Raw genomic sequence first — 21,939 nt, forward strand, 5'->3', positions numbered from 1 at the left:
GGCTTTTGTGCCAAAATGGCACATATGTGTTTGTTATGGGACATCCTTCTTTGGGATAATACAAACAGCTGTTCTCTTCCAGTCTCTGAAAACAAAAAAAAAAATTGATGTTTTTTAAAAGCATATCAGGGAGAATGTTTCCTTACAAACCAAGTTCATTGTTCAAATGTCTGTGATTATTTTGGTCTCATTTGATTCACTTTGTTCTCAGAGCATGGTAGCTTGGGATGGAAGTATTTGAGAAGGTATCAGCAAAGATACTTTCTGAAAACAGATGGTCTCTAATTGATGTCTTTCATCTGAAAAGGGTTTATTTTGAATATTTAGTAGGGAAATGGATTTATCCTCAAAATGTGTGGACTAATGGGCCTTAAACATTTGTTCATTAGCTGAAGGCAGACAGTCAGAAAGAAAATTCACCACTGAGTGAGACTTCCATTGTGTTCTAGTACCTGTGTGTTCAAGTCTTTATTTTCTTTTAGATTCTTATGGAATTTCGTTAAGGACAGTGGACCTATTGTCAGCAGCTTATTGCAGCTATTGAAAAAGTGTGTCTATGTATTAAACCTACAGAGGGATTTTTTTCTTAATGCAGTGTTTAGAGATGTTATACACATACAATTCCAGTTACAGAGAACAGAAGCTGTGTAAGTAACTTCTTGCACACATCATTAAGCAAGCCTGGAAATTGTCATAAATCTTAAGACTAGCCAGGCAACTTTTAAAACACCATAAATATGGCAAGCAGGGTTTCAGTCTTTCCATCACGTTCTGGAAAAAGGTTACGGAAATGTGTGATTACCTCCCTGGATAAATATACAATGAACATGGAGTATTGTATTCAGTTAAGTGCTTGCACTTACTCTGTTCACATGTGATTGAGTCACAAAATTTATAGCCACCTGCAATTAGCCTTTTATTGGTCCAGTAAAGGCATTAAAAACTTATACCCATGTGAAGACCTTACCTTTGTGTCACCCTTTGAGAATTTTTAACTTAATAAGACATACACAGGATGGAGTTTTGCAGAGATGGAACAGTCCCCACATTTTTATTTGCCTGTTTTGCCTTTTCCATGCTCTAGCCTCCTCTCCATTTCCTCTTATCATCAATCTATCCTCTGAAAAAACCCCAAACAAATCAATAATTCCCCCCCCCCCCCCCCAAGCCAACATAACCCAAAAACTTCTCTTCCTTTTCTAAAATTCCTGTGTATTTTGTAGCCTTCAGATCTAGTTTTTCTGTCTTTGTAGACTTAGGCTACAGAAAGGTGCAGGAGTTATTCAGCTCTTCCCTTTTGGAAAATAACGTGCCATATATGATGAGGGAGGTGTTCTATGTGCCCTGCAGTGCATGACTTGCAACTAAGAGTATCTATGTCACTGTCTGGCATCTTCTACCTTAAGAAAAGAAACCTTATTATTTATGATTCATGCTAAGGCCATTATATCTCATTCTTTGAACTGGGTCTTCTAGGTTTCATGTTTTCCAGCCTCTTTGCCTCCCCTGTTTGACTTTCAGCAGATCTCCTGACTTGTGCACTTCTTCCCTAGCAGAGCTCAGGGAAAGCTTGATTAGAATAGCCTGGAAATGCTCTCTGGCTATGATTTTCTCAGCATGCAGTGCTGCTTGTTATTATCTGACTTCTTTCCTGTGGGACAAGGCAGTCCTTGAACAAGATGGATAATAAAACCTTAAGAGCCTTCACAAAGGACATAGCACTGTTAGTCAACACTGTGTGGTTAAGCAAATGTTCTAGAAAGCCAGAGGCAGACTAAACTTTAAAATGGCCTAAATGCCAGAGATTAAAGCATCCTGTACCTCATACAGCATACAAAGAGGGAAAAGATAAAAAACTAAGAGGTTGGTAGTATAGATTACATTCGTTTTTCAAAGCCGGTGTTTCTCAAAGCACAAGCGGTTTTCTACTGCTTGTTGAAGAGATATAATCATTGTAAGCTCTATTATGTGTCTGTATTTGGTACATTTATGTCTGTACTGATGACTTTCAGAAAATGTTTTTTGATACCAGACTCCTAAGACAATGATTTCAGTGTTATTGGCATTACCAGAAATTGTCAGAGAAATTCTGGTAAGCCTCTGAAGAGATATGTTTGCATTTTTAAACCCATTTATGTACATGTACAATTTAGTTTTTATCTGCGAAGATTTAAGTCTGTAAAAAAAAAAATATATATATACTTTGTGCTTCAGGATGTGAACGTCCTCTTCCTGCTACAAAACAAGAACCAGCCTTGTTTTGTCAGAAAAATTATCATACAGTTGTCTTTCAGTTGATAGCTGCTCAAACCTAAGAAATAGTATTGGTAAAGAGTTTGCAGTCATATATCCTTGGCATGTTCTGTAGTATTTAGCATTTTCTGTACTATATGCGGAAAGATCCTGTTTAGCCAAAGCATGGTATTGGCTGTTGATTATATTGACTCACTGAAAATAACAAATCCAATTTCATACCCAGAATGTATCTACATCTCTGGAAAGATTGCTTTCAGGCATGGATTTGTTTGGGAATTGATGAAACTTCTTGGGTATTTCATTTATTCAGAGTTATGGACTGAAGATATCCTGAATTTGTCCACATACAGCACAACTTTATCAGTGGAAGTTCACAAGTTACCAGTTGCAGTTATACTCCGCACACAAGTAATGTTCTTGCAGCTTGTACTGAATGTGGTTAGATAGAACTACCTGAAAATGTAGTAAGGTCTCAAAGATGAGTGTTGAAGGTTTGCGTTTGTACTATTTAATGGATGGCTATCTTCTTGAATGTTTGTCCTGTGGAAAATCCATCTATTTGCATGGAACATGCCTGTGTTATGTACCCATTGACAGTGATTTGTTTGCTTGTCACAGACACAGAGACCTGTGATTATGGCTGGCACAAGTTCCAAGGACAGTGCTACAAATACTTTGCCCATCGGCGTACGTGGGACACGGCAGAAAGGGAATGCCGTCTCCAGGGAGCACACTTGACAAGCATCTTGTCTCATGAGGAGCAGATCTTTGTGAACCGTATGTACTGTTAGGATTCCTCCAAACAAGAGCAGGCTTTGAGGGCTGAGAGCTAGTGAAATATCCTCCTGATCACTCAGCCTTTTACATCTCAATCTTAAAATATACTTTTAGAATGTTTAAAAGGCACACTTTGTGTTCTTCATGTTTACTTTTGCAACCAAACCAAGCTCCCTATCGCTATTAAGTTATTATATGTTACATTGAAAATACTTTGGTTTTGAGGATAAAAACAAGAATTAATGTTCTGGCATTGAAAACTGAAGAAATCTTTTTTAGTTTGAAGGCTTTGGATACTTTATGCACCTGATATCAATGACCACACTACCACATGTTGTATTAAATGGGCATAAAGAAGTAGTTCCTATATGTTTTGTTGCACAATCTAGACAACACTGGTCATAGCTTAAACAAAACTTGAAAAACGTAGATTAAAATACATGCTTTTATTTTTTTTTTTTAATTTTTCTTTTCCTTCTCCTCAAATGCACTCAGGTAGGAAATTAATCTTCCTTAGGGCTGTGCCATCAGGAGATAAGGGACTGGTTTGTTATAAACTGTTAGATAAGAATCTGCATTTTCAGAGACACACCAAAATAAAATGGAAAAGTTGAAAACCAGTCTGTAAATAGTTGTTTGCATAATGAGTGGGAGAACCTTAAGAACATGGTCTCTGATTCATTCTGTGCAAATTCTTTTAATTTTCTTTGGTGAAATCTCTTCCATTTATGTGAAGGTTAATAAAAATATCCTTCTGGTTCCTTAGGCATTGGGCATGACTACCAGTGGATTGGCCTCAATGACAAGATGTTTGAGCGTGATTTCCGATGGACTGATGGTAGCCCACTGGTAAGATGCCTTTGAAATTAAATCACTTGTTCATTTCTTTTTGTGGTGGCTTATCAGATTTGCACTAGGAATGAGCGAAGCTGTATGAAAAAATGCAGTCACTAAATATACACCCAAGCAAACAGCCAGCAAACTTTTGTTCAGGGATAACTACTATTTGGTGGCATAGTACTGAAATCTTAATTTTTAGTTCTTACTATTTCACATGTGGGAGCTCTCAAAGCCTCCAAACAGAAAAAAAAAGTCAAGTCTGAGACCACAGTTTAAGGGTCTCTGCTAGGCTGGCTTGTCCTTTTATGGTCCTATACAAGGACTCATGTGGCAATTCTTCTCTCTGTTCTGTATATGGAATAACATGGGGTTTTTTTCAGATGAGGATATGATATTCAAGCTCTTGTGTTTGCTGGATCTGTGAAAGTGCACAAATGAACTTCTCAAGTATTGCTGGAGATTGTTCTGATCTATATGGCAGAACATCTAGAACAGGGAAGCAGCCATCCTTAGGTGGTTCAAGAGGCCTGTAACCAATAATCTGTTCATAAAAATTTAAGATGCTGTTGATACCTCTTATTGCCTTAAAACAAGAAGGAAAATCACCAGAAGTAGAGGGAGAACACTCTCTACCCACCCTTAACTAACCTAGATAAAAGAATTGGTGGATAGAGGAAATGATTGAGCTTTTTCCAACTGAAAACAGGCTGTTTTGTAGAAGTGACAGGTGATTTGTTGCTATTTAATACCCTTTGGAAAACACTACATAAAAAACCAACCAAATGAGCAAACTGTTCATGCTTATTATTTTCTTTTCTAGTTGTGAATTCTTCTTAAAGAAAGCATCTGGAAACACATGTGCACATTCTCACACATGCACGCAATGATCATTTCTGCATGCCATGTGACCACAACTTATGGAGAAAGACACGTAGGGCAAAACAGGCTTTGTTTATTACCATTTCATGCAAACAACCAGAGTTTTAAAGTCCTCTAAAGTGACTTGTAAAAAAGCCATTTCTTGGGGAAATTACCATGATGTCAGGTGACAACACAGGGGAAAAGAAAAAGATAATGAAACATTTTGTTGCCCTGACTGATGGTTCAGTGCATCTGTGTTGGTACCAATGCACTCATTTGTGCTTGGAGCCACAAAGTCTTGCAGGATGTAGCAGAAGAATTTAATTTAATCATTTTATCTTCCCTGTCCTCATGTATTTTGGGGAGCACAAGAAGGACGATTACTGTGAACTGTACTCCTTCTGGATGAGTTATTCTCTGTCTCCTCATGAGTCTTCTTACACCTCACTGACAGTAATAGGCACCCACTTGAGCATGGTTTAGCTCTGGTTGGAGCTCAGGGGTGGTTGAGGCCATCTGCAGTATTTCGTCAAGGGATGCTTCACTATGCTTCACTAAGGGATCTGAAATTAGGTGAGATTAATTTGGGTATAAATGTAGTGCCTGAAGCGGCAGCCCATCTTACTCTGGGAAATGTAAAACAAGATATATGTTCATATATTCCAAAGACAAATTTGGTATGCCACTGAATAATTGATTGAAGGAAATTAAAATTAGGGCTGAGATTTATTTATTTTTTTATTTTATTCAGGCTACTGTGCAAATGTAGTATTAAATTTCTAATTTTCAATATTATGAAATGAAGATATTTAAGAGCAAAGTAAGACCATCTGTCAAACAGATTTCTCATTCGATTGATCTTTTTTCCACTTTTATTTTTAACAACTTCCCCTCTGCCTCTTCCTTCAGAAACAATTTAGGTGTCTCTTGAAATAACTTATGTTCATTGTTTCAATGGCTTTCCTTCATAACTTATTCCATATGGTTTCTGGATACTGTGGTTCTGAGCAACTTCCTCATTTGCTCCTTTTCCCTAGTTTTTAACTCATTTTTCATACTTTGTAACCACTCTTGTGGTTACAGTGACTTACTGCTTCTTTAGTAATTAATGTGGATATCATATATTAAATATATCTGCCTCGAATGTGTTTCTCTGAGTATGTCTTAAAATTCCAATGAATTTAAATGCTGTGTGTGTCAAAATGTTGCATCGTTTATGTATTTGCAAGTGAAGAGCAGTCATGACAGCATTAAATGCATTAATATAACTTGTGATCATAAAAATCAGAATTCACTCTACGCTCAGGTTCTAACTTGAATGTCTGAGATTTGGGGCAGCTCATGCATACAGCAAAAAACTATATCTAAATAATTCTTGTGTTCTAGATATCAGGGTGCATCTGTAATTCAGCTGTTTCTAACTTTGTTGCCCAGGTCCATATTTTCTCCAATATTATATTACCTACCTACAATTCTATTCAACACTTCTGGCATGGAGGAAATTTTCTCATCTGCTGAGGATTCCCCTGGTATAGGAGTTTTGTTAGAATACTATCAGAAAAGTCATTATATTCTTAGGTAGATTGTGTCATTTACAAGTGATGTACATTCATCTTTACCTTGATACTTGTTCAATTTTTCTGCCAATACAGCTCGCTTTCATCTGAAAATCATGCTTACACGATTTTATTAGATTTTGGATTAAAAGAAAAAAAATAATTTTGATGCTAAAAGAACAAAAAGCAACAGCAGCAACAGCAAAACGTGTTGTGGATGAAATTGTTGGCCCAGTGTGCAGCTGGCCTAGGGTTTTTTTCTGAACCATTAGAAAATTAGAAAATAAACCAAACCAACCCAAGAATTAGGAATCATTGAAACACAGACTCTACCATTGGAGATTATGGAACAAAGTAATGCATTACTTTGGTACTCATTTCCCATGGATGTAAGGAAACCCACACCAAAATATTCAATTGAACAGGAACTCTTTTGCCAGGTGTTGGCATGCATTTTATTAGCAATTTTTTGGAAAAGGGATCAAATAACTTTTTTTTTATTTTCTTTCCACCTAAAAGGTAGTTCAACCAATGAATTCGCTGGAAGGGAATTACTCAATTTTTGGCACTTTCAGCTCATGCCAAGTTGTGTTTCTCGAGATTTTTTTAAACTGAAGCTAAGAGCCAGGCACCATCAAGTACTGTAGTTGGACAAAGCACGTACATGAGTTCCTTAGTGGAGACCAATAAAGGTACTTCCAAGTGCATTGCACGTTGTCTCTAACTACAGTGAGCTATTGGATATACATACCCACTTAGCTGCTTTAGAGTCACATGCAGCACTGCCACATAGATCTTGTGCTGTCTCACTTCTTTCGGTTCCCAAAATCCAGGGAGCACAATTCTTGTCAACTCATGTGAGATAAGAGTGATAAAATCACCTTTGTCATTGGCCTAGTAATGTGAGAAAACTTTAATTCTCAGATGAGGTTGTGGAAATTTCCCTTACTTCATGAATCAGGAGATGGTAGTTTCACCAATCAAATAAACAAGAACCAGTCAGTTTTCTGTGTAGTGTCCAGATGAGACCAATTCTTACCCCTTCAGTGTTATGATAAGTTTGTTTCTGTTTCAGGGTATGTGGGTAATGCTACCAAAGTGAGCATATAGAATTAAGATTCTTACTGGGAAACTTAAAATGAATATAATGTACCCTTGATAGGCTCACAGCCCTACTGAAAACAGGTAATCATTTCAGGTGCCTGGTAGTGGACTAGGGACTATAGTGGAACTATAGTCAGCCACTTTTGGTATTTTGACATTTTCTTTCTATAGAAAATCTGGCTGTTAGCAATTCATCAAAAGTAGAAGCAGTCAAAAACCCCTCTACTCTGCGCGTTTTTCACATATCAACTGGAATTTACATTTAACTTGCAAAAATATTGTCAGTAAACAAGTCTTGGAATAAACGAAGAATGATCTTGTAAATACATGCTCTGATTCTCTGAGTTCCTCAAGGAAAATGTTGGTGTATTGAGTAATGAAACAAGTGTAATCAGATTCAGCAAGAATGCAATGAGTTCTATTTAAAACTTTTTTGTACATATGACATTTGTTCATATTTCTCTACCTGTTTTTCATAACAGGAACCATTAAGACAAGGAAAATTTTCCTAACAAAATATAAATGGGGATACTCCTAAATCTGTAGTACAGATACTGTAGGCTCTGTTCCTGCAAAAAGAACTTGAGACTTTTTGATCTACCACACTGCAGCATTTGATGCAGTTATCTGTGTGCTTTTAGGGGAATTTGGCAGATTTATTTCTTAATTGTAAAGTGATTTTTAACTTAAAACTGCTCAGGAGTTTCCTGCCTTTCAGGCAAAATGGCATCCTCTTATGCAATGGATTGAGTTGTTCAGATAAAGTCTCACCATCTCCTGGTAAAATACACCTTTTCAGCATGCTGCACCCAAACACAAACTGGGGGCAAAAAGTGCAAAGTAACATGAACAAAGTATCTCTGTCATACCTCTCATGCCCTGAAGTCAGTTCAGGTGCTATTTTTCCATAAACAGATTACTTTCCAGGTAACTGATTATTAATTTCATTGAATGTTATTGGCCAGGCAAATTTGATTATATTTGTCTTTTTTTGAAATTTATTAAAAAAACCCCAACAAATTGAGAGCTTCTTGGCTAAGGTCAGAGCGCTTCTTCAAAGGAGCTCCTTGGCTAAGCTTAGGCTACCTTGTCCAATATGCAGAACAAAATAAGCTATAATTATGCTAAACTGTGGAATCCATTGCTGGCCACCCATATGAAACTAATTTGTTCTGATTTGCTGTACTGTATCCCTGTGGCATGAAACAGTCTTTTCTCATCTACAATGTGTTCCTGCTCTCTCTGTCTTTTCTTTTTCTTCCCCCTCCCCTCTTTCTTTTCTTTTTCTTTTTTCCTTTGATTTTTTCTGGTTTTGAAAGAAATTATTTTTTAGTGTTTCTGGTGGTTGGGAGAGGTGGATTCATGTTGATGGACCACATGAAAAACACTTTGGCAGCAGCAACAGTTCCTTTTTTATATTAAGGGAAAAGAGCTGATTGCAGCTGTGCTAGTATAACATAAAAATTGAATGCTTTTTTGGGAACCCTAGCTCCTCACTTGTGGTGCAAGTTCGGTGAGAACTAGAGATTAGGAGCCACTGCCACAAGCATGGACTGGGAATGCCAGCAACATCCAAGATTGCATGGACCAGTAGGAAGGGAATTTGTAAGCTGCAAATTTTAGCATATCTGCCTAATCGTTAATTTCAGATAATTTATCTTAAAGGTGAAGGCAGTGAGAGCAGGTACTAAAGTGTGTTCAGAGAAATCACAGAATCCCAACATTTTTAGAGCTTCATTATTAATTACTTCCTGAAAATCAAGCTAATTTCTGTTTAAGACCTTTCAAGTATGATTACACTGACAGATGCAAGAGGCAGAAGAAAATAATATAGTATTTTAAAGGGTATGTTCTGTTGGATCTCCTTTTTTTCTGTAGTTTCTGGGCCATTCCATTGGCATTTTGTGTGAGCAATCATAAGTTTTCCTCTGATTTACAATCTACACAAGAAGGAAAATGGGTATATGTGAGACATTGTTTACATTAAAAAAAATACAGAATCAAAATTGTACTTTACACTTTTCTGTAGACTTTTGTCTTTGATAGTGAACAACTCTTTTAAAGATGAATCACAGACAATTTTCATCCCATAATTATCATAGGAAGTTTTAAGCAATAAAAGCAAGTACCTTTGGAAAAAATCACAGTGATATGGGAAAAGAAAGCAAAGCCTAAATCTTCATACAGCTATGTGAAAAGAGGAATTTGTCTGTGCCTACTTAGATCTTTATATATTTTCAATTTGATGTAGCTCAGACTACAAAATAACAAAACTTACATTATCAGTAGAGACATTTAATAATTGGCTTGATCAAAGTGAACAGAATGTGACATTTGAAAATATCTTAGGAAATTAAATAATTCTCTTAGTTCTGTGAATAGTAACTTTTACAGCGGTAAAGCACACCCATCCAAATAGAAAAAATGTGGTGCTGCTTTTGGCAGCTTCTCCATTGTATTTGGATTACTGGTGTTAAGGACCCTTGTGAGGAGACACAGCCGGTAAAGGCGTCCTTTAGAGCTATTCATGTTATGCACATACAGCTACTTGGGGTTGTGCCTTGGGCCTCTGTCTCACAAGGGGAGTTACTCATATCCTTTGGAAAATGCTGTTGATAATTAGTGCTTTGTAGGGCGGTGAGCTCACTCCCATTACATAAGATTAGTGCTGTAATAAGGAGCTGGCTAGTGTCTGTGGCCAGATTGTCTGTCACTTGGAGAATGCTACCAGCTAGGAAAGTAATGGGGCATATTGCCACTTTTAAAACTGTCAGAGACTCTCTGTTAGTTTTAATTCTGTTCAGCATAGGAGCATTTATGCTTTGTGTTTTGCAATGCTAGACTTCAGGTTGTCAGTGTTAGGTAGCTACATTTAAAAAAAAAAACCAAAAAGAACCAAAACCAAACAACAAAACCAAGAGGAAAACAAACCAGAAGTTTTGGTTTTTTTTCTGGCAAAAAATAAAGCCCTCTCTTTTCCTGCATTTATTGGTCAGTGAATCAGAATGCCTTAACTCGAGCAAATATGTAACTTCACCCCTCTCAGAAAGAGTAACTTTATTGAACAGGAAAACCTTCAAAAGGCATGTAGTATTGTAGGGAAGGGGCCTGCCTCTGAAGGTTAAACAAAGCAAACAAACTAAAAAGCACTGTAGTCAGCTGCAAACAAAAAGCTCATTGTACACATGTCCCACAGGATCCTTGGAGAAGGAGATTTTAAATTTACCAAACTTTTTGGTTTTGTGCTGCAGTCAGTCATTACAGCCTCTTTGTGAGATGCTCATTTGACCTGCATTTAAATGGAGAGCTATATAACATTATTAATGGCAGGTATGGTTTTAGTTCAGTATGTCGCAGGCAGTAAGGAGAGCCTCTTGGACAAAGTGGCGTTTTGTCTTATTTTTACCAGGAGGGTCAGCAGTTACTTCAGAGCCTCGTTATGGTTGGCTCTGGGCTAAATCTCTTGGACAGCTTCAAACTTGCAGTAATTGTTGATATAAATGACAAAGTCCAGGATTTTCCCGTTTTCAGTGGCTCTCCTGGTAGTTGTGCACAAAAAGAATAAGTCACACCCCAACACAATTTCCATCATGTTGATAATATGTAGTTATGTTAGTGTGATTTCCAAAGAACATGTATTATACCAACCAAAACGTAACACTCTGCAATTCTTTGCTTCCACAGTAAAACATCTGCCCATTAGCAAGAGAATTTCACCAGCTTTTTGTCACTCATTTTTCAGTCTCTGTGCAACAGTGCCTTCTGACAATCAAGAAAGCACAGCATAACTGCAGAATTGAACTGTACTGTGTGTGATGATGGAAGTTTTTACACTAAGGAGAGTTGCTACAGAGCGGACACAAGTCAATGGAGTTGTGTCCACTGGCTTCAATTTACTTTTAAAGAGTTAATAAAAGGCAAATTTTCTGAATTATTAAATTATTAAATTGAACTATTAAACTGCTCGAAGTTAGAAGCTGGACTCAGAAGTGAGTAGACATTGCCATCTAGTGGATGTTCCTTGACATACTTAGTGGTCTTAACAGAAATGTTATCATACTACAGTATTGTTTTAAATTACTGACAAAAAGTTAGTCATCTACTCCATAACACCATCAACTCTCCCCAATGTGGGATTGATACTGCTTTTATGTTTGAGCTCTATCAGCTGGCCTGTTTCACTTGTGTTGTTTGTGTTCCTTAAATTTCTTTCCCAAATTTATTTTTCCTTAGATTTTACTGCTTATTCAATCTGCAATCAATCAGTGCTTGTGGATATTCATAAATATAAATGAGTTTATGTTATTCAGAGTCTTTTCTTTTTCCAACTATTGCATAGGAAATCAAAGAATTTTTTTATAAATCCCACTGCTCTGTTACCAAAAACACTCAAGTGAAATCTTTCACACAGGTTGTTAACATCCAGATCCTGCCAGTTTCCCAAGTCTCATGCAAATAAAGCTCAGATTAAGGGCTCAAGGGAAGCCATGATCCAAAAAATATCAGGCTCATGAGATGTGGGTTTTGTGTGTACTTCTACATATGTGTGTACTTCTACAAAAGTTTAAAGATAGCAGTTGTCTTCAAACAGACTAGAATCTCTCCCAGCAAAGATTTACCAACACATTTAGCTTGGTCCCTCCTGACAAGTTATTTTGTCATGTGTCTGTATGGTGCATGTGATCTACCCTATAGAGTTTAGGGCACCACATATATCTTCAAAGCAAGATATGTGCTTAATCACCCACTGAATGAAGTTTTCAACCTTACAAATACTTTTGGTGAGTTCTGTCAGACTGCTGCCATTCATAAGATTAAACAGAAAAACCCTTTGAAGGGCTGGGGTGAAATTAAGTGAAGCAGGGCTTATGCTATAAGGTAGTCTTTCCCTAAGTATAAACATGTTTACATACTAGGTGGACGTAATGGAAGTATTTCAGACATTGCCAAATCTTCACAGTAATCTGTCTGAGTTTGTTTGTATTGAAAGGAAATGCAATCCCTTTCAAACTTCCCATGAGTGTCTCATGTAACAGAATTGGTGTTGTATAACAGGGTAAGCCACAAATCAGGGTTTTCTGAACTGATCCATACACTCACTGTAACCTTGTTCTGATCTTGTAGTTCAGCCAACCTATAAAGCTAGGTAGTTGCCAGGACTTACTGAAAATGAGATGTAATTTTTAGCTAAGCTATCTAATTAGAACAGAACCTCCACGTGAGGGACTTCTTTAGGGGCTTTCCTTATAAAGATTTCTAAGAATTTGTCTCCTGTTGTGAAAAAATGCACTCCTATTCATATGGAGGGTGTGAGGGGAAGGACAATAGCCAGTAAGCTTTGCAGTCATAGTTTCAGCTTGTTTAGTGATAATTATCAGGCAAAAAGTGTTCCTTCACTTTAACATGAAGTGGCACAGAGAGAATCCAGTCAGCCAGTCCCTACATCTTTCCTTGGTTTTTGGTCATTTTCTTTTTACTTGCCTCATTAGTCTTGCATTAAGAAGCAATCAGACAGGAAAGCAGCCAGAATGAAAGAAAATAAAAATCACATTGGAAATAACAAATGTCAAAAAGTGACAAGACAGATTTGTACTTTAAGCTTATTTAAACATGCTGAACACACGCTTCCTTTCCCCAGAAGGAAACCCTTAACCCTGAAAATCCAAATAGATGTATTTCTAGTAAATTATTTCCTATCTTTAGTTAGGTATAAAAGGTTATTGGCCTTTAGACAATAAGGCGGTCAAGTGGTAAAGGTTTGTTTGCATCAGTAGTTTATTTTGTTGTGCTTCATTAAACACAGTGTTTGTTGACTATTTTGGAAAGCCAAATCCAAGCAATAGATCTCAGCCACTTGGTATGCCTTTTTAAGACAAAGGAATGGCTGAAATTTCCAAATGAGTTGGAAAGCTGAGACACTGCTTACTCACAAATGCACCTTGGTGGTGCAAACTTCTGAAAGAGCTGAGCATGTTACTCATTAATAAGGAAATGAGTCCCTCAAATAAGGCTGCTTATCTGAAAATTAAAATGACAAATCTCTCACAAGGCAGAATCTTGTTCATGATGGGAAGGCCACGCTTATTCATTTTGACTGGCAACCATCGGTATAAGAAAAGCTAGGGACTAGCCAAAAAGGTTAGCTGCTTTAGAGCTTTTGCTATAACCCTGGCTTTCTTAGATTTAATTTATGTGCAATGTCAGCCTGTCACACAACTGGCAGATCATGGCTGTGAGTTAATTCAATGCCATGTAAGGAAATCCTCCCCCAGAATGTGAAATTTTATAAAATGCCTTCATGGGCTTTTGTAACCATCATATCCAAGCTCCTCCAGTGAGGCAAGAAAACAAATTGTCGCTGTTTTACAGGCTGTGAATCAGCCAGCCAACTGCATTGTCTAGTGCCACGTAGGAAGCCTGAAGAACTGAACCCCATCTCAGCTGCAGCTCCAACCCATAGACCATGCACTCTCTGTCTACAGGAAAATTTTCAGTGCTGTTTAGCAGAGAAGGCTAGAGCAAGTAAATCCAATGTGTCATGGTGGACTTTGGTTTAAACAGACAAAAAAAAATGCACAAGAATAATTAACTAATTATTACAGTATAATTAAAGCCATAAAGAGCATAACAGGACCTCCAGTTTTCAGCCTGAAATGATGGGAAGACAGACTAGTGGTGTGTCTCCGAAAGAACCAAATGAATTTACAAAGACCAAAATCCTGCCCCCAAGGCTAGTTGTTGCAGTTACCTGATTACACAGGAACCTCGTTTTTTTTTAACAAAACCCACCAAACTGGTGTCTTGCCATCATGGATGTTGAAAGTTGAGCAGAATATTTGGTGCAGTGGTGTCTGCCTAAGCCTTTGGTGTGCCAATTCCAGCCTTCACTGCCCTGCACTACTTTGAACTTCCCTCCTCAGAGCCACCTCAGAAAAGCACACTTCATATCTGGAGGAGAATAGTGTAGTGGGACAAACCTCCTTTGAAGCACATTTTGAGTCATGCACTTATTAGGATTATATATCCTAAAACAGTCTGGAAATGCTTTGCATTTTAATCCAGGGGAAAACTTCACATGTGTCATGGTAAAGTTACTTTAAAATCAAAGGTAGCAATACTTTTTAGGTCTGTCTGTGTGATCACCTAGTATCAGTATTTCCACTGAGGACTAAAATGGTTTTAGGAGCTTTACTTCCATGTGTTAACTTAGCATTTGAATCTGTCTAGGTTTTAAGAAACGTAAATCGCATCTTATGAATGATACATCTGAGAGTATTGGTAAAGGAATTGACTGGAGATTGGTTGTTGGCAAAAGGGTATCTTGAGCTTTATCAATTCAAACACAGTGCTCCTTAATGCAGCTTTATCGGTCTGCTGGGACAATGACAGTTCACATGAAGACATAACTTAGAAGCAGGGTGGCTGGAACAATATCAGAAGTTTTTGGCTTGTCTGTGAATATGGCTGACCTTTTTTGGATTTGATCTTAAAAACCAAACAAACCTGAACAGTACATGTTGCCAAGGAATTAAGTTATTTTTTTCCCTTATTTTCATAGAATATACTTTTCTAAAAGACAGTAATGAATTGAAATATGAGGATCTTAAATGACATAGACACTTTGGAAAAGGCACCTTATTCAGGATATTTTAAGCAGTGTTTCCCTACAGAATAATTATGATTTGAGTATCTTAGATGCTTACTGTACTTATTGCAAGGATAGGGGAGTCTTTACACTTAGCACACTTGCTATGAGAGATTGTAAGGGATACCTTTGGAAACAAACACTAGAAATCACTATGTGACCTAAGCTACGTGGTTCTTTCCCATTAATTTTTTGCTCATGTAGACTTGCTGGAGATAGTGCAGCCATCCCTGATTTACACTAGGGTAAGTGAAAACCAGAATCATGCTCATGGCCATGCAAAAATGTAATCTGTAAGTGGCAAGCAAAATATTATTTTATTTGTCCAACAACTTATTTCACTCAAACTTTGAGAATTTTTTTGTATCATTATCTCATTATCAGTGGGTAAATAAGGAATTGAAAAACTACAGAGGAGCTGGGTGGAGACCCAAGAAAGCAATTCAGCAGTCTGGAACTTCCTCTGCTAAGCAATTCTGGCACCAAACACAAGCAGTATCAGAATTATTCAGCCAAAATAAATATGTGCAATGACTGTATCAGATGTGAGGTAACAGCAAGTCATGCTGGAGGATATCAGACATTCTTGCATAAACCACAGGGCCTACATTTAATCCTCTGCCATTACACAGCAGCCCTGCCAGCAAAGCAAACACAAATTTTGGAGTCATTATGGTAATGCAAGTAAGAGCATATGGAGTTTAATATTTTGCTTAGGGCAGGAGCTGGCAAGCTGCTGAGCACCTTCAGCTCACATGCCCCCAACATCCATTAAATATCCTTCATTCCCACACTGTGATCCCTGTGGAAGCAAACTGCTCTCTACTATCATTTCCACCAGAAACAGCTGCAATGCTTGTTGAAGTCTTTTGTTTGTTGTCAGGATGGTATTGATTAAACTTTTCTACCACTAGCTTTCTTTAATTTTTCTATGTGTCTTTACATCTGGGCATATTCTTGAAAAAGATTGGATTGCCTTATTTTAAGAAGTTACTGCCCATCATCTGAGCCATGTAACCAGCCATACATTACACTCGTGACTGAGGTTAGCAAATCTTTTCAGCTGTGTTGGGCACTCAGAGGTGATCACTTCTTTCTGCTCACACCACCTCTGCAACACTTCAGACTTCCCCCACTTCCCTGTGGGGCAACTCTTTTTTGCATCCTTAACCAGACCTGCTGTAAAAAGGTGCTAGACCCTCGGCTCAGATACCATTCCAAAATACCCTTTGGGAAATGGGGTCTTGGAGCACACTAAGTTACATTAATACGCTCCATGCATGGGCATATTCCTTCCTCCCACTTTTCCTCCTCCCTGTCCCAGGAGATATGCACAGAGTTTGCTTTTCTTTTTTTTTCCACAATATGTTGCAGGAAGCCTCCCACACCACTCATCCCATTTGACTCACATGTTTGGTATTTGGCTACTGTGCTTGAGAAACTCAGACTCTCATTTATAAGCTAACGTGACATGCTGAATTCTGGACTTGAGTAAATGAGTTAGTAGGTATTGTGGCTTATGTTAGTATATATGTTATACTATAGTATGTTATACTATATGTTACCATGTAATATAGGAATGCAGAGACTGAATTAAGCTGGTTCCACATAAAAAGGGGGATGTTTTATTAAATGTAATAAATATAGTGCAAAACAAATTTATTTAGACCATGATTGTTAAATTGCTTGGATAATATAAGACCTGTGATAGTTAAGTTGACACCTGGTAGGAAAAGGTTAAGTATTTAAGTCAGTTTTTTCATACTTTGATTCATTGTAAAGTAAATACTGCTTGTGTGGGGTATTTTCTTCCTAAAGTATGTTTGCCCAGGCAGTGAATAGGGGTTATTTCATAAAGTTAAGAAAATAGAAAGCTAAATTTTATGACATTTATATGTGCCAGCTCTAGATAGAAAGATGCAAGCACTGAGGAAGATATAAGCACTACAAAACTGTGTCATTTTGACCATACAAGGGACTAGCTGCCTGGTAAATGTCTGGCAATTATGTGAATTTTAGTTCTTTCAGATTCTATTTTCATCCTTTGTTAAATTCTTCTTGGATTGACACAACAGAAATCCCAAAGAAAATTGCTATGGATAGTATCCCAAATTTTCTCTTGCTTTTCAAAAGAAAACATAACATTAGGCAAATCTCAAATTTCTGTGCTTCATTTGGGATCAAGATGAAAAGAAAAGTGGGACAAAGATTATTTCACCTCTGCAAGGACAGTAGGCTATACATCCCCTACCAAGGACCACTGCATAGATTTTCAGTCAGTGTGACTGTTTGTTTCTATTTTTCCTGTTTATTGATTAAAAAAAGACTGAATCCTCCTTAATTTTCATTCAAAAGTGACACTGCAATGACAAGCTCAGCCATGCTTTAAAAAGTGCACTCTACAGTGGAACACATGTGTGTATTTAGCTCCGTGCACTTTAGCCAGTGCATGGAGCTCTGCACAGCTTGTCAGCAGCTGGCATCCGCAGCTTTTGGTAGGGACATATCTTTAGGCAGATGCAGGGATGAAAGCTGCAGTGCTGTGGAGCATGTAGCCAGCTTGGATCCTGATGAACAAACTGCCCAAATCGATATGCCAGATCTGTGGCCCAGGTGCAGTTCTAAGAAACATATATACATATATGCTAAAGATAATTTTCAGGCATTTGAAAGTTCTTTTTATTATTATTCTTTTTTCTGGTCATACACCAACAATCAGATTTCCACTTCTAAAATTAACTCACCAGTTTCTTGTTTTATTTATATGTATCCACAGATGTCTGAAACTAGTTTTTCTACAGAGGGCAGAATTTGAATCATCATTTCTAAAGCTGAAAGGCTTCTGTATATGCTCAGTCTGCCACCTAGGTCTTTTTAATGGAAATACCAATCTGCGATGATCTGGGGGCACATTCTGACACCTTTACTTACTTTACACCTAATTCTGCATGTCATCCTATTGAATGACTTCATTAAATGAGGTCAGAGAATAAATAATCTGAGTCTGAGAGCCTGTAATTTACCATTTGGTAGATGTGGGCTAACGAGGGTTATGTGCTGTTTAGCGCATTTCCTGGCATTCCGCTTCACATCTATGTAGGAAAGAATGTGTTTCAACACACTTAGGAACAGATTTTGCTTGCCATGAATTGTGTCATTTTGTTTTGTCCACCTGACATCAGTTTATAGTAAGTGAGAAGTTAGATCAGAATATTTTTTCCCATTGAGATAATCTGTTAATAAGTGTGGGAGGATATTATAAATCTAGCTTTGCTTAGTTCATGCTTAACAGCCTGAATCAAACAATTGAGATTGCTCTTCACCAAAGGTAATGTGCTTTCTTCTGTAAAAAAGGAATGTAAACACACTCCAACACCTGGAATAACAGCTTTGCTCCTTTTTTTCTGCAGCAATATGAGAACTGGAGACCAAATCAGCCAGACAGCTTCTTTTCTGCTGGAGAAGACTGTGTTGTTATAATATGGCATGAGAATGGGCAGTGGAATGATGTACCATGCAATTATCACCTTACCTATACCTGCAAGAAAGGAACAGGTACAAAGTTTCCAGTAACAAGAACGTCATTCTTTAAATCCCAGTTTTACAAAGTTAAAATGACAAATTCTAGCTTATTTCTGATGACCAGTGCAGTGAGCCCTCAACTGAGTTAGCCTCACAAAGTCATCTTCTGTCCACACATTACATCTCTATCTGATCTGTTCTTGAGTCAGGCACAAAAGTGTACACAGTTGAAAGTCTTGGTTAAAACCAAGCAAATTTCTTCTTAGGTGCAGATCTCAGCGAAAGAAGTCTTCATGTACCTGGCAGGCCTGCTTTACTTGTATACCATGAATATATTACCAACTCTTCTTTCCTCAAATGGCATTATTGTAAAGCATTTGGGAAGCAGAGTATTGGTAGGCAGGCAGGCAGAGCAGCTGCTGACCACTAGTATGTGGTTAGCTTTTCATCTCCAGTTGTGAATGCTTTTGACCCATCAAGTAATGCTGATCTTTGTCTTCCTCCTTTCCCAAACCACCTTTTTAATGGCACAGCTGGAATCTGGAAAATCCATTGGTTTATACACTGTCAGAGCTGATACAGAAAACCTGGCTGACATCAGGGGCTACACAGAATAGTTTAGGAATTGCCTCTGTCTCTTCACAATGGGAAAGTAAGGAAGCAGCCAAAATCTTGTGCAAGCTTCATCATTCCCAATTACCATTTACAACATTCTGATAACATGTTCTCTAAACCTTGATGGATCTGTCAGTTCTAAGTGCTTTTTTAATAGTCTATTGCTGAGGAAGACATGAGAGCTATTGAAAATGAGACTTTTCTTTTAAATGCTTGTAATAACTTCACTAGTTTTGAGGTTTCGCAGCTTTTCAGTGAAAATTACTTCTTTGTGTGACTATGCCAACCTTTTTGGCTCAAATTTACATCAAAAATTTAAACCAAAAAGGCAATGGTAACCATACTATCTGCTGTTTTCCAATTTTCATCATTACTGTATTTGGTCTGCAAGACTGGAGAACTACAGAAAAGACTGATCTTGACAACTCTTAGGAGTCTCGGGTTCCTTGACATCCTCCCTTAGCCAGGGTTTAGAGGTCAGTACCATATTCAGAAGTGCCTTTACAAACTGATGTTTTGTGTTATGCCTTCTCTTCCTTTCAGTTGCTTGCGGTCAGCCTCCTGTTGTGGAAAATGCAAAGACCTTTGGGAAGATGAAACCCCGTTATGAGATCAACTCCCTTATTAGATATCACTGCAAAGATGGTTTCATCCAGCGTCATATTCCAACCATTCGGTGTCAAGGAAATGGAAGATGGGATATGCCTAAAATTACTTGCATGAATCGTGAGTTCTTTGAAAGCAAACCAGTGCTGGATCAGGCAACAGGCTAATTTAGGATTAATAAGTAACAAACATAATATTTTAAGAGAAGCGCAAATCTGGTACAACACTATGTCAGCAGCACTACTCATTCTAGCTGTAGCAAAAAAACATAGAGCCTCCAAAACTAATGGAAAAATGTTCCTTTTCTGTTTTTACAGAAGCCATTAAGATTTTTTTTAAAGTAAACAACACTTTTACAAAACACCTGAAACCATAGGTTCCTAATAACACTAGCAATTCTTCTTGCAACCATGGTCTAAGTGTGAGAGATGTTTCTCCTATCTGTAATGTGATGGTAGTATCAGTTAATCATTTGTTAACCCTCTAATTAATCAATAATAAATGGAACTATAATTTGAAGTGTAGCCAGCTCTTAATCATTAAATAATTTTAAATTAATTTCCCCTTTTCCCTCCTTCTTATTGCAGCATCCACGTACCAAAGGACTTACTCTAAGAAATACTACTATAAACATTCTTCATCAGGAAAAGGAACATCGTCAAATTCATCAAAGCACTATCATCGCTGGATCAGGACGTGGCAGGACTCAAGGCGCTGAGCGAAATGGTGAATGAGGATCTCCACCATTTCAGCCAAAGTCATAACTTTCTGTGCCTTTTTCTATCACTTATTAGGAGTATTATCAAATTGTTTTGAAACTATGGACTGCGGTATTCACAATGCATTTTGCAAAAACATGGTGTTTATCAGAAAATTAAAAAATAAAAAAAAAAAAAAAAAGTGCTTATGGGGATAAAAGGAAACCATTTCCAGCCTATAAACATACTAGTTTTCTATATACCATCGGTGTGGACCATTTTATGATATATACCAGCCTTCTGCAATATTTAAACAGCTCGATTTTAGCACCAATGAAAATGTAAATAAGATGATTTTAATGTGTTTGATTGTGTGTTGTTTTTAAAATCTTGTATATAAAATGAAAAGTCACACTAGTTTCAGGCATATTTATGGTTAGAATGGCCTCAGAGGTCTTCAGTCATTTATGACATTGTTTTTATGTTGTTTACCTAGGCTGGAAATGGTTGAAATAACTTCACTGACTGAAATTTGTTGTTATCAGGTGAAGATAAACACACAAGTGACATGAATTTATATATATATATTTTTATTTTTTTTTCAAATGGGAACTGTGCCGATTCCCATCCAAGGTACAGTTTGTGTCCATGTGATGCAAAGTTTAGGTAGATCATATAGAAGTGGCATGAAGCATGAACTGGAGACTGCAATGTGGAACATTTTTTTTCCTGCTCTCCATTCCAGCTCCAACATTCATGAGAAAGGACTGCATGGAGGAGCTGTGTATGACAAAGCGGGCCTGTAAAAAATCCAAGTGCTAACACATTAACTTTATCAAACACAGCCACTTTTTTAAAAAGAAAGAAAAAATGGGAAAAAAAGAAAATTAGAAAATACTTTCATGACATTAACCACAAGGTCTGTATCACAGGTCTCTGCATTCTATAATGGAGATAGACCTGGTGTTTGGGGGATTTTTTTTTTTTTGTAAAAACAAACAAAAATCAAAAAAGTAAATGATTTTGTATATATAACCATTTTTTAATCTTTTTATAAAATAATGAATGTTTGTGTATGAATGCTGCAGCTGTGAAGCGTACATAAATAAATGAAGTAAGCCATACTGATTTAATTTATTGGATGTTTTTTTACCCATGCAAAGAAGATTCAAAGAGCTCACCAGTGCAGTATTGGCCCATGAGCTCCAGTTTTGGAACTATCGTTCAGTTCTACTGCTGTTTCCCTGGAGAACAAAATTCCTGCTAAACAGGATCATTTGTTTGCAGTTGGATGGGTGAAAACTTGTGTGATCCACAGAAGAATCAGAATCTTGGCTTTCTAGAAAGATGTGTGTGCACAAAGAGATTATAGGTTGTAGCTGGTGCAGTGTGTATGTAGGACTTCTCTATTATGTCTTCTTACCCTGGTCAGCTTGATGACTGACTTGGATGTGTACAG

The 21,939-nt window shown here is 37.4% G+C and overlaps 1 protein-coding gene across 3 annotated transcripts in view; it reads left to right on the top strand.

Annotated features, from left to right (window-relative positions):
- Positions 1 to 21,604, top strand: part of LOC133214750 (versican core protein-like) — a 106,996-nt gene extending 85,392 nt beyond the window's left edge. For all 3 annotated transcript variants that reach the window (XM_061357964.1, XM_061357963.1, XM_061357965.1), the window contains exons 11-15: positions 2,875 to 3,033; positions 3,800 to 3,882; positions 18,450 to 18,594; positions 19,720 to 19,902; positions 20,370 to 21,604. In XM_061357964.1, the coding sequence (XP_061213948.1) occupies positions 2,875 to 3,033; positions 3,800 to 3,882; positions 18,450 to 18,594; positions 19,720 to 19,902; positions 20,370 to 20,500 (701 nt within the window). In that variant the 3' untranslated portion in view covers positions 20,501 to 21,604. The remainder of the gene's footprint in view (positions 1 to 2,874; positions 3,034 to 3,799; positions 3,883 to 18,449; positions 18,595 to 19,719; positions 19,903 to 20,369) is intronic.
- The last annotated feature ends 335 nt before the right edge of the window (positions 21,605 to 21,939 follow it).

Source organism: Neopsephotus bourkii, unplaced genomic scaffold, assembly GCF_033783945.1.
Source record: "Neopsephotus bourkii isolate Nb327-2 ecotype Australia unplaced genomic scaffold, CSIRO-AGI_Nbou_v1 NB_934, whole genome shotgun sequence".
NCBI classification, from domain to species: Eukaryota; Metazoa; Chordata; class Aves; order Psittaciformes; family Psittacidae; genus Neopsephotus; species Neopsephotus bourkii.